General features: G+C 55.6%; 1 protein-coding gene across 1 annotated transcript; it reads right to left on the reverse strand.

Moving 5' to 3' along the window:
• Positions 1–1,382: 1,382 nt before the first annotated feature.
• Positions 1,383–5,301, reverse strand: P884DRAFT_188525 (uncharacterized protein; the record flags this gene model as incomplete). The annotated part of the gene is made up of 5 exons (XM_069437369.1): positions 1,383–2,622; positions 2,698–3,657; positions 3,742–4,438; positions 4,497–4,856; positions 5,055–5,301. The coding sequence occupies 5 exons, from the start codon at positions 5,299–5,301 to the stop codon at positions 1,383–1,385; spliced, it is 3,504 nt and encodes a 1,167-aa protein (XP_069301591.1).
• Between the last annotated feature and the right edge of the window lie 7,881 nt (positions 5,302–13,182).

Consider the following 13,182-nt stretch of genomic DNA (forward strand, 5'->3'; position numbering starts at 1 on the left):
ATCTGCGGCGACAGGCAACACAATACGAATACCGTTCAAAATGCCAGCCAGCGCTGTGCTTACTTACGTTTACTGTGCCGTGGCGTGTCGCGTCCTCAATTAAGTATCGGAGCCCATACACGAAGATCAACCGGATCACAAGTGTCAGATGATGCCGAGGCCGGACTGCGGGCCGTTCCGCAATCCCCTCTCCTGGTCGCCCGCAAGGATCTGCTCTCGGCTGACAACGGAGAAGAGGCGTATAAAGTGTGTTTGGTAAGGATTCCATGACACGTCTGCTTTGATTGATGTACCGACGGCGCCGTGTAAAAATTCTTGAGAGTTGACAATTGCTCCAAGACTCCACCACCTCGCCCCATCACAGAAGCATCACCACACGTGGATAACTATACCAGCCCAATCCCCTTCCCTCCCGTTCAATACCTTCATCCCATTCCCTGCTTTCCCCCTTGCCGTACAGCACAAGGTTATGCCTTCCTTTTATCCACTCCCCTCAGGTACTCTTCGACCAACCACATTTTCCAACCCAAACAGACAAGCCGCCCGCTGCCCCAACTACCGGTTGTATACAAAAGGGCAGAACAAGAAACAAAGCATCAAAAAAAAAAAAGGAAAAAAGGGAAAGAGGATAGGACGCAATGAAGAAAATTTAATCAAAATGTCAATGTGTCATCAATCGGTGTTGTGCCGGGTGTTGAGGCCGCCGATGACATGAAGGGTGAAGGCAACGTACAGAGGCAGTTGCCAGTGACGAGATAATTTGATCAACGAAGCCAGGTTAAGATAGAAGCAGAATGGTATCTCCCAACGCGGTCCGGCGTGGCATAAGCCAGCCGGTAAAAACCCAACTCTAGCCAACAAAAAGATAAATAGCTAGTCCCAAGAGAAAAAGAAAAGAAAAGAAAAAGACGGACATTGGGATAATGAGAAGAAAAATTACCCAAAGAACCCCTTGCTGAAGTATCTTCGGGCCGTAAAGATTGGTTTTTCCGTTTACCCCCCCTTCAGCGAGGGAGGGTCGATCCACTCGAGCGTCGAATTGGTGGAAATCCGCTGAATGCATGGTAAACGGCGGTGTGTGGGGGAGCCCAACGGAGGAAAGGGTAAACCAAATGGTGCTGGCCCGTAATTGAGATGCGCGGTCGGTTTTGGGAGGCCTGGAAATTCATGATCGAGCGGCGCCGCTAAGGCAATTCATTGGAGCCGATGCGGCACAACTCACAATGGGCGACACCGCACAGTTGCGGCACGTCTTGCCTGCCGCGGGCCGTATGAGGAAATGATGGTGAGGAGAAAGGGTCGCCCGGAATCCCTCATCGTTCAAGACAGACCGGATCGTGGACCGGGGGGGGAAATATCTGGGCCACCCGACCAACGCCTGTTTACGCTTCCTCCACGATCCCGCCTTCGCCACCCCCTTCCTCTCTCCACTCGCGGCTCTTCTCGGTAAGTCTCTTGACGCCGGCGATACGACCCGCCCACAAGCTCTCGATGGGCGTGCGGAACGTGAAGGCGCGCTGCGAGCTGATGACGCCGATGGCCTGCAGCACCGCCTTGCGGCTGTCGCGCCCAAACACGGCCGGGTGGTTGATCCATTCGAGGCTCGATTCGAGTTCTGCGTCGAGCGCCGCGACGGTGGTTGCATCGATGCCGGTCGAGCCGCCCATGCCGCCAAGGCCGAGCCCGTCGTTGGACCGGGTGCGTGGTATCAACGGCGTCGTGAGCCCTGCACCACCCGAGCTTTGGTTCGCCAAAGTTGGTGAGGGCGAGTTCTTCCTGTCTGGGGTTCCCGCAACAGACGGCGATCCCTCGGCGCCCGGGTGAGGGGTTGACGGTTGCGACTTGTTGGAAGAAGCCGGAGGGACGGGCGGAAGACCACCCTTGCCGAGCCCCTTGAGGATGGACCGTGTTTCGTTCAGGAGCGTGTGCGCGCGGTCGTGCTGTCCCCTGCTGACCAGCGTTAATGCGCGGGTCAGCATGTCGGATGTCAGAAGCTCCATCCGCCTTTGCACGATATGCGGGTGTGGAGGGATTGGCGGGCTGTTGCCCCATGACTTCTTCGAGTTTGAGGCAGGGAGCATGGTAATGGCCAGCAGGCTGGGCCGCGTGTGCTGCGAGGTACCGTCCCGCAGGATGTCGCCCCAGGTGATCTCCGCTTGAATCAGCGGCACCTCCTCGACTGAGGCCACCCTTTGCTCATCCTGGTCGACCGAACCGCCCAGGGCTTCCAGCCCTGACACGATGTTGTCCCAGGGATCCTGTGGTAGTTGTTCCTGAGACGAGGTGTCCGGCATAATCACCAGTTGTACAAGAACGTCTCGCTTGTCACCGAAGCGGAGGTCGCCAAGGGATGCCTCCGCGTCACGGCCCGTGGCCCGTTTGGTGATCTGAAGTGCGCCGCTGATCTTGTGGAACTTGGCTGGTGAGCCTTCCGGTAGCCGGAGCTTGAGCTTGGCGTTCTGATGTGACAGCGTCTGCATGGCACCGAGACAGCCAGCAAGGCACTCCCGGAGCATCATCCAATCCTTGACGTAAGTATATGACGCCTTGGTTCTCGTTGAGAGCTCGATCATGGTATCCGGCTTGTGGGTCATGCCCAGGCCAAAGGAGTGGATGGTGATTCTAGTCTTGTTAGCCCAACACCGCATGCGACTCGCGATTGTGTGAAGGAGAGGGGGGGAGGGAGGGGGAACATACTTTGCCGCTTCTGCCCGTGACACGACGAAGTCGACGCTGTCGGCGTCGGAGGTTGACGCGTCGCTGATGAGCATGATCGTAGCAATGGGATTGTTGTACTTGCGGTTCATGAGCAGATCCATGGCCACGTTGGCGCCTTCGACAACGTCTGCACGGTGGCTCTTCTGGCCAACCGGCTTGATCGAGCTGAGCACGTTGCTCCAGCCGGCCCACGCCTTGGTAGTCATTCCGACGATGGGGACGCCACCATTCGATGACCCGAACGTCACCAAGCCCATGCGGTCACGTTCTCCAAGAGCTTGCACCATGAAGCGGAGAGCATCACGAACGAGGTTGATCTTCACACCCTGCATGGACGCCGAAATGGGTACCACCACCACGACGTCCACGGGCACGTGAATCGACGGCAGTAACGGGCTCCGGGTAAAGTTTGTGTACTCGGTCGGAGCGGTCGTAGCAGACTTGGCACCTCCCCACGACGAAGCCAGCGACGACACCCGCTGTGGCCTGCTGGACCCAGACGTTCGGTTCCATTCATCCTCATCCGGTTCGGAGAACTCCCCGCGGTCGTAGTCTGGGCTGCGTACCGGCGAGGTCTCAACCGCATTGAGATCAAGGAGGGCTTGCTGCCATAACTTGAGCTGGTTACGGTTCTCGAATCTGAGGTGGAACTGAGGCAGCTCGGCAACCGACAGGCTGAGAGTCAGGATGTTCTCGTCAACACTGCCGGTCTCTGTCACCTCGTTGAGGTGTTTCTTGATAAGGATAGAGCCTTTCAACGTGCAGCGGGTCGTTTTGCGCGGGGCAGAATCGTCTCCCCACTGCCCCTGCGGCGCGTGGGCATGCTTCTTCTCTTTGACGCAGATGAGCATTTCGGCAAACAGGTAACACTCCAACTCCTGCCAGGAGACCTTGTCTTTGCCCACGCGGAGGGTGCCGTATAGGCGGAGCTTCCCGAACCTGGTACGCCGTCAGCTCTTGCAGGTTGCCTCACTGCAGGAACCCCAAACCCTGGGATTGCATCTATCGTCGCTCTTCACGTACCGGCTGAAGTCCAGGCCATGCCAGTTATCAACCCGGTTTCGTAGGTTCTCCGTCATCTCAGCCAGCACCTCGGGAGACTCATAAGGGTAAAATCGCCGGGCGCTCTGCGCAGGGGATGGCGCACGTATCGCTTCTTCCGGCTTCGGCGCTGCTGGGGTTGGTGGTGCGATTTGCAGGTCTTCCGGATCGGGCCTCCATTTGTTATCAGGTACCTCAACGGTGACGAGGCAGGTGAGGGTCTGCTGCTGCCGTGATCTGCTGATTGTGGGAAACTCGGAGCGGACTGTCACAGTCGGTGGCGGGATGGGATTTCGGGTAATGGATCGCGGACTGGACAGCGATGTCTCCATCGCTTGCACGTCGTAGTCGTGCCGTCGCGGCGGCCCGCTTTGCGTCGTCTCGGGGTATCCCCCCGAGGAGGCTACGCCGGTCGCCTCGCTATCGCTCCGCACGTGTCTCTGCCCATGGTAGCGGTGCTCTGATGACGGGGCGTCGCGGCTCTCGCGACCGTCACGCGCGCCCCCTCTCGCCAGCCCCTCTCGCATGACACCGTGGACCCCGGCGCCAGGGCGAGCTCCCGAGCCCCGGCTGTGTGGCCGGCCCTGTTGGTCGTCCCAGTGGGATGGCGTCGGTGTGGGCGTAACTTGTGACCGCGTGTCATTCACAGAGGCCGCGCGCACCATGTTACTTAGTTTCTCTGGTCGTCCGCTTGTCAGCCTTGTCCAGAAAGAGCGTGAGCCCGCGGGCCGGCTCACCTATGTCCAGGACATTTCCTCCACGGCTGGTATCTAGGTGCAGCGGGGCATTGCAGGTTGGGCAATACTGTCCGTCAAAGTCTCGGATGAACTCGTAGAAACATGCCTCGTGTGATACGTGGGCGCAAGAGAACTGCAGTATCCTTTCACCACGAAGCGTGTGTTCGAGAGGCTCCTCGCAGACAGCGCACTCACTCCCAACGAAGGTACGCTCTCGGCGTGGGCGACTTCGATCTGTGGATGTCATTGTGTTATGCACCGCCGATGGGGATCTCAAACCGTTCTCGCGTAATCCAACTGAAGCGATGGATCGGTCCGACAAGGACGGCGAACCGAGGTTTCCAGACGTAATAGAGGGGCCTAGTCGCTCCGCACCACGAATTAGCCATCTGTCTTGGATGCAGACGTGCAGTTCTTCAGTATCAATCAATACCCTCGTCTGGCCTGCGTTACACGGAGTAGGTACAGCGAGAGGTTGCGGGAAAGTTCCGCCGGAATGATTCAAGATACAGTCACCAGACGCAGTCAAACGAGGGAGTGCAGAGCTGCAAGACCTACTCTTATTCGCGTATGACGGAGCGCCGTAGGAGCGTGCAGAAGCGATGCTGCTGGCGTAGTCGTAAGTCGGTCGTTCCAGGTCGGTCCTCCACGTGCTACGGCTTGCAGACCGTACCGTCGACGAGTAAGAGCTGGCGAATCCTAGCTCGGCAAGCAATGACCGGTGAATACCAGGCGCCTTCCTTTCCTGATCGTTTGCAAAACCCTGGGTCTTGCTGCTGCGAGATCTGTGGGATCTGTTGAACATGTGGGGATCGTGCGTTTGGCCGACTTCCCGGGCGGCTGTAATCGGTCTGTGTTCGCTTAGGTTCTCCGAACCGCTATCTAGGCGCAAGCATGCGCACCTCGCTTCGCCTATCGTGGAAGTATTCGCGGGCGGCGCACGGGTTGTCTCGTCGTAACTATGACCCCGGAGATCTCTTGATACTGTGGGCGTGGGTTGTCGCAGACCATAGAGCTAATGTATCGCTTGCCCCCGTCCCGCACTGGGGGCGTGGCACAAATGCTTAGGTCGACGCCGAAGGGCCGTGTTTCAGGGGCGGTATCAACAATGCGAGCGTCGATCCAAGGGAAGGGGGCGGGGCATTGTTGCGCAAACTTGAAGCAAGCAAAAGCAAGGCGTCCAAAGGTTGGATCGCAGTAGGGCCTCTCGTCTCTGCGTCTGCAATTGGTGTTGGAAGACCCCCAGAGCGGCGGGTGTCTTCCTTTTCCTTTTTCTTATTTTGCTCGGGTGGGCGTGCCCTGGAGATTGCGGCGTGGGCGTCGTGTGTCGGGAACAAGGGGGGTGGCACCAGAGCTCGACTGGTGCTCTGACCAAGAATTCGCCCGGGAAAGGATTTATCGCTGTTGCTGGGGAAGGACGACGTGAGCGTGGCTTTAGTCTGCAATATGAAAGCGTAGCCTGAGGGGGATGGGGATCCCGCACGATGAAGAAAACTGCGTTCCCTATTTGATGCAGCTGCTAGTTGCGCGGCGTTCGATCATCAATTCCTCAGAGCCGAATCTTGGCGGAGCTTGCCCTTGGTCGCCCGCATTCGGAAGCCGTCGTTGGAAAATGGAACGGCAAAAGGTCGCCGGGAGAGAATGCGAGTGGTCAGAAGACAAAAGATGGAGCCATATAGGAGAAGATATTACAAGGCGATGCCGAACCAAGGGCACAGCCGTCGCGTTCCTGCAGCATCACGCAACAAAGAGGGGGAAGCTGGGAAGTGGCGGGTCCTCTCGTGGCTGGCTACTGGCATGAGCCAAATAGGAGAAGCGTGGAAAAGTTACACTGCATCAACTACACTAACGACTACTCTAGTAGGTACCCGATTACCTGCCTGGTCCCCTGCTCGCAGCTCAGGAGTTGCTGCGTGGTGGGGTTGTCTGGGGCACTTGCTAGGTCAACAGAGAATGCCCGACAAGGTACCTGTATTACAGGGCCCGAACAGGGGCTGCAACAGCCTCTGATACTGATCCAGATTGCAGGGGTTGTAATTATTTGGCCCTGGACGGCAGAAAAAAAAAACATGGGTGGGGCCAGAGGTGCCCTGGCGCTGGCTGCGCGCCGGGAAACGGTGATGTTATTTTGTTTGCCGTTTTCCTCCCCTTTTCTCGCCACGGCAGCCCCGGCCCTCAAGGGATCGCCGCTGGACTACTCTGCAGTCCAGATCAGGGTACGATAGCTACTCCGGTGCCTACGCCGAACGGATGCGTCCGTGCCTCTCCCCCGTACTACCTTCTTGTAAAGGCACGTCGATGCAATTGGCCGGGGTGAGGGGGTTGAGGAACTGATCAGGCCTCAAATTGTCTTGCGTGCCCGGGCGGGTCATCTCGGCAGTTCCTGAGCGGCGGAAACACCGAGTTTTTCAAGCTGTCGGCTTGGTTCTGTCCATATCTGAAGGCTACGAACTAATATCATGGTAATCATATAAAAGCAGTTGTGTAACACTACTCCGCACTCCAGAAGGTTGTGCAGGGGCGAAGTGGATGATATATCTCCACAAGGGACTATCAAGTCCCGTAGTTCATTAAGGGAAAGGGAAATCACGACCTTCCTTACCCCTTGGTCGTGCGTGCTCATCTGATGCTCAAAAGCCCACATCTAAAAAGGTCGGAGCTGTCGCACGTGGCGTTGGACCCAAATTCCTGTATCTCATTCAATGCGGTTTATCCTTGCCTTCCACGGATTGCGCTAGTCTCAAAGTTACCGGTTTGCCACCAGAAGAAACGTGGGTTTCCGAGAAAAGGACAGCTTCACGAAATTCCTCCGACGCCAAGAGCGGGAAGGAGCGACCAAGGCAGCCTCTGAAGATGGGGGCTTGCGAGAACAAGCAAATACTACGTAGAAACGATCTAGACTGTCAGTCAGCCTTCCTTCGCCCAATGCAGCACATACGTTACCAAGTACGTGTTTGGGATGGGCAGTTTCAATTCCCGATTTCTCAAGGCCCCCGAGAATCACGGGGACCCTTGTCGATTTGGCCGTTCCTTTACTGGAAGAGTATCATTCCGTTTGGGCGTTCAGCAGCCCAGCCTCGGGAGACCGAGCTGGATTCACCAGCTGACAGTTTCCTGCAGTGTACCCGCAAATACTGACCAAACATAACAAGGATCGCGCAGTGATATACCCGTATGCGATCGTTAGTTACTACATTGTCCTCGAGTATCCATTGAGCGCACACTGCAGGCAGCACTCTCGTTTCTCACTCGAAGCACTGCTCTGGACTGGTTACAATCGTAAAGATGATCATTTTGGCCGTCACCAAACCTCGATCCAAGCAAATTCTCGTCCATCGACTTTCTACTCCAATATCAACGCAGATGCGGGCTGATCACAGTTTAACAAGCCTGCATCGTCCGTGCGCAAAGCAATAGACGAACCTATTCAGTCCCAAGCTCGATCTGGTGGAGGGCCTAGCGATGCAGGACCCGCGAACGGGCAACGCTAACCAACCAAACCATCCTTTCTCCGAGGTTTCTAGGGGATATCTGGTGCTTCATCACTAATTGCTTCCTTTTCTGGTACTTTACAAAGAGAGGAAAGCCCGAGACGCGAAAAGAGCTGAAGAAAACACCCATCTTACCGATAGCTCAAGGCAAGTAAAGCCAGTGAGTGTGGAACTCCCATTGCCGGCGACTCCTTCACTGTAGTACGGTAGTGTACCATGTGAGTCCACAGCTCCTTCCACGGAAGGGACCGAATATCCCCTGCGCTTCCCCCACGGCGCCAATTCCTTCCTTGATACTGGATCAGCAGTTGCCATTTCGTACTGCTAGTACTCCGCAGAGGCACGGAAACAGCCAGTGTGTTTCCTGCGGTGAACTAGGCTCTCGACAGAGCGACTAGTTCTGACTGGAGGCTAAATTGAGCCCTAGGTTGCTGCTTACCACCTGTTGGCTCATTATCCCGACCATCTCGCGTCAGGCGCATATGTTGAGAGGTCATCGCGCATCGAAGTACCGAGTGTAATGTACATACAGGGCAATGAGTACGAGTGCACCACACACGCAGTGGCATGCAGTAAGGAAGCTTTGCCAAGGTCCTTCGCCAAAATGGCTCAGGCAGGCGAGGTTCCTGGACCGAATCGGAATCCGTCCCCGCTCTCTCGTGAAGCGAAGGACAGAAGGCGCGCAGATGGATCCGTCGCCTGCAATCTGGATTGGCCGATAATTACATCCACCGTGTAACCGAAAGGCGGCTCGCAAAAGCGGCCTGGGAGCGCGAGTGTCGGACGACAACTCCAGGGTAAGCGCGAAATCTCGTCGGAAGAATATATGGGCATCGCTGCCACAAAGTAGTAGTAGCAGCAGCACCCTGACTCCCAACCCGATCCCCTCGTTGTCAAAGATACGTAACGTCCGTTCGGGGGTCCAGGATGGCGGGACACTTTTTCCCGTAGACCCATAGCTCATCAACAGTTCTCAAGTGCAAACGCCCGGCTCATGGACAAGCGTTAGCAAGACATTCCTGTCGATTGGGAGAAGGTCAGGAGAGTGAGGGGGAGCATATCGACTCGGCGTCCTCAAAGGGACGGACGCCGTATACGACCGAGTTCAATAACAGCGTGTTTGACAGTCGCGAATCCGAAAAGGGCCTTCGAAGCCTCTGAATGACAACCAAGACCAGCTCGACTGCGTTATTCGGATGTGCTCATGCTTCTCCAAGTACGGGTAACCCTATTTGCAGCTGCAGTGCTAGTGTAGGAGCGGAGCTCATGCTTTGGCCCTGGGCAGCGGACGTTACGAACCGTCCGTTTGGAGCAAGATTTGCTCTCACCGAGGTAATGTGCAGCGGCATGGCACATTGACAACTGTTTCGAAATCCGCGCCGCCTCCCCCGGTTGGCTTGAAACGCCGTCCCTGCTTACGCCTTCTTCCCCGTGCGTCAGGTTCGAACGAAAGAAAGAGTGCATGTTTCAACCTTGGGGCGGGGAAGTGCCACCGCGGAAAAGCGTTCCATGCATTCGGGTAGTCTAGCGAACACTTACTGTCCACCACGCTTGTACAAATACACAGTTCAGTCGTCATCAGCCAATGGCGCTCTTCGAGCCGACGTCTCGTCTCACACCAAGCACACTAAGTAACAGCAAGCCCCCTACGCAGTAAAAGCCCCCTACGCAGTAAAAGCCCCCTACGCAGTAAAAGTCGATTTTTTTTCGCTTTCCCAGGTTTGGTAACTGCGCACTATAACTACCTGGAGTAACGGGAGCTGCTTCATCACGACGACGCAAGACATGTTCCGTACGCTTCGACATCTAATAATCCGCGATGAAATATTCGGTACTTGGCGCGATATAACATTGACTGCGGAGGTAGTTTAATAGAGACTCTCGGTCGCGGAGCTCCGCCGTCGATCAGGATCGGTTTTTTTTTTTTTTTTTTTACACTGAATGGCTACACTACACTACACGACCGCGTAGTGTACTGCAGAGCGTTGCTGGAAGATCGGTATCATTGCCAGGGGCCGGATCGACCTGCTTAACCGGGTCTCTTTGCTGGAGTGCCGATCCTCCTCCGTTTTGTCAGAGTGCAATTACACGTACACTGTTAGTGTAGCTCCACACTCCGCTACAAAGAATCTCGCCGACCCGCCGAGAGGCACGGGGAAGGAATGAACTCTTGTCACTTTTTCAATCTCTGAAGCGAACCTCAGCTGGCCAGAAGTCGAGAGCACACCTCTGTCGAGCCACCGACGGGGTGCAACGGGCTGCCGCTTGGGAGGGCAGTGGATAGTGGAATGGCACCATGGCGGGGACATTGGAGTTGCAGTGCAGCACAGTGCTCCTACAAAGGAACGCCGTTGCAACGCTGCTCTAGCTAAAACGTTGTGTACACTATTATCGAAAAGAGTCTGTGCACGCCGCGAGATCGACCATTGCACCCTTGCCCTTTACACCACGCTAAGTTACACGTAGGGTATTACGGTACTCCGTAGGCTGGTTACCTAGGGTAGTTAACTACACCTAGGACGACAACACAACCCCGGAGATTGTCCATGTCTCTCTCTCTCTCTCTCTTTTTCTCTGCCACAGAAAAGGTGCAACGGGGCTCTGACGAAACATGATCAACACGGAGGATTTTCTCTGAGACCGGGTTCGACAGAACACGCTAGTTATCCCATGTTCTTACAGAACCACAAGCTAGTGTAGTGTACTAGCCCAAAACCCAAGCAAGATCTCCAGAGATCTGGTTGCTTGTGGCCGGTAACTACCAAGCACTCGGCCAGATCCTCGGGTGGGGAGCAGGCCACCCAAGAAGAACCGTTGCTACAGTCTATACATACGTCTGTTGTACTGTATAGTACTAGTGTATACCACCATGAATGTGCGCTATATATTTGACAAGTCTAATAATTTAACTATATGTGATGAAGGGTATCTTAGAAGATAGGTTAAAGGTCGGATTCGTCATTTGAATCGGCTGACGCCCTGCCGTTTCCCCGAGTGCGCTACCGAAACGATATTCCCTCGTCATTGTCACCGTCTCCTTCGGTTGCCGTTGACCGTCCGCACCGGAAGACCGACTATCGGTTGTTGGGGGGCCAGCACGCGCACTCACCGCTGTGAAGTGTACGGATCCTTCCGTGCCACTACATACAGATCAGTTCATCCGGCGGGGTTTTCTTGTACAAGCCCGTTTTCGTGTCCCGAGACCAAAAAAAAAAAAAAAAAAAAAAAAAAAAAAAAAAAAAAAAAAAAAAAAAAAAGAAAGAGCAGTCGGTTAAGGTCGGTTCCATATCCGACCTGCCCGCGTCCCAACCGATGGGACTGGCGAACCATAGTTCTTTTGTGGCAAGCCCCGGGGAGGGCTGGCGGGGGGGAAGGTGTGTTTGGCAGTTGGTTTGTTGTGTAACAACGTCTGGAGTGAGTTGTCAAGTAACTCCGTACTCCGACAATGGTTTCCGGAGTTCGCGCTTTTGGGCCCGTTTCGGCTATAACGTTACCTACCTCCTGCACGACGAACACTGGAACGACAAGGTTACGAAATAACATACAAGATCACTGCCGGACCTTCGGGAACGTGTAGTAATTTACATACTATTACACGCCAGGCAGGACTCCACGAGGCCACGTCCTCGATGCTCCATCAGATGCAGCCACACACGACATTGGCGCTCCACGGACCTGCAAGGAAGGGCAGGTGCCCCGCGTGGACGAGCAAAGTGCCGGCTTCATCGTAAGATCTCCGCTCTCATCGTACACCAGGCAAGACACGGTTAAACACCCGCTCGCCAAGTGTAGGCGGAGTGTGGGCGGGCGATGGGGCCGCGAAGGTACGGGCCAGAGAGCCGAACATCAGATACCCTAGTACGCCCGTCAAGAGGGATGGTTTATCGCGAGTCAGCGTCGGCTGTTAGTTAATAACTAGCGATCGTTTAGCCTGGCTAGTTAGCCTACCTAGCCCACAGTTCCCGGACGAGGCGAGTCCGGCCAGGCTGCCGAGACCCTGGACAGCCGGGGGGAGAGAGAGAGAGGGAGGGAGAGAGAGAGAGAGAGAGAGAGGAGGAGGGGTGGGGTGGTTAACCGGCCGCTGCATCCCCCCGTGTAGGCCGAAACGCAGAGTTGAAGCTGCCTGTCGGCCATCACAGCAGAAGCACTCCGTGTGCCGGGGTATAAGTTACCCGTAATCTCATAGCCCAGACAAGGCTGCAGCAGCAGGGTGTCTTTGTCGTCACATACACGTACAGAACACTTCTTCGTGTGCCTGTGTATGTATGTATAACTACACATGTATGTAAAAGCCATGCACGCCGAGCCAGAACGGACCTTCCCCCGCTCCTCCGTACACACATACACACAAACAGCGCACCGCGGGGGCTCGATCAACGAGCTAAAACCACCCGACCGGGGCAAGGCTGCGGACGGGGGTAGGAGGGGGTGAGGGGGTGAGGGGAACGCCCCCGATTGTGATGACCATCCTGACCATGACGTACTCTACACCGCTAGTTGCTGTACGATTAGATAGATCGATAACTAGATCTCTCGGAGGGCGGCTTGTTTTCTGGGCGTTCTCCCGCAGGGGCCCCCGGGGGGTGGGGAGGGGGGGTTGGGCGGTTGAATACCCTTGAAGCGGCAAGGCAGCTCCTACCACACCCTTGACGAAAACGGCCCATCAACTTGTGAGATAGCAAGGGCAGTGAAGGGCGTTGCCAGACGTGAGCTGAAATTTTTTTTTTTTTCATGATGACAGGAGGAGCTCGGCTGCAATGCCGTGCCCAACGTGTTGGGATGACTCGAAATGGCAGCCTACGGTTGATGGCCGTAGCAGAGGAAACAACAGCGGCGTGCTCATGCTAGGGGACACAGAGAACGAATGTTCATCGTTGATAGTTGCGGTCGGTAATCACCGTCGGATGTTTGAAATGAGCCTTACTCGCAATCATGAGGGGCAGAACAGCCGGGCGGAATGGTTGCTTGATCATGGATGATGATGATGATGATGATGATGATGGTCCCTCTTGCTTGACATGAGAGGAGGTTGCAGATGCTTACTGGTTGGCTGCGTAGGCGAGGCAAGGAAGAGCAAATGGGACGGTTTGCACCGGTAGGAGGATGAGATGCGTAGGTCTAGAGAGGCAGTTAACATTAACCTTGCTTTAGCCCAGATCCAAGCTTGTCCCTTTTTTGGAGACAGCTACCGAATC

This window comes from Thermothelomyces heterothallicus (assembly GCF_042370625.1).
Source record: "Thermothelomyces heterothallicus CBS 202.75 unplaced genomic scaffold P884_scaffold_1, whole genome shotgun sequence".
NCBI lineage: Eukaryota > Fungi > Ascomycota > Sordariomycetes > Sordariales > Chaetomiaceae > Thermothelomyces > Thermothelomyces heterothallicus.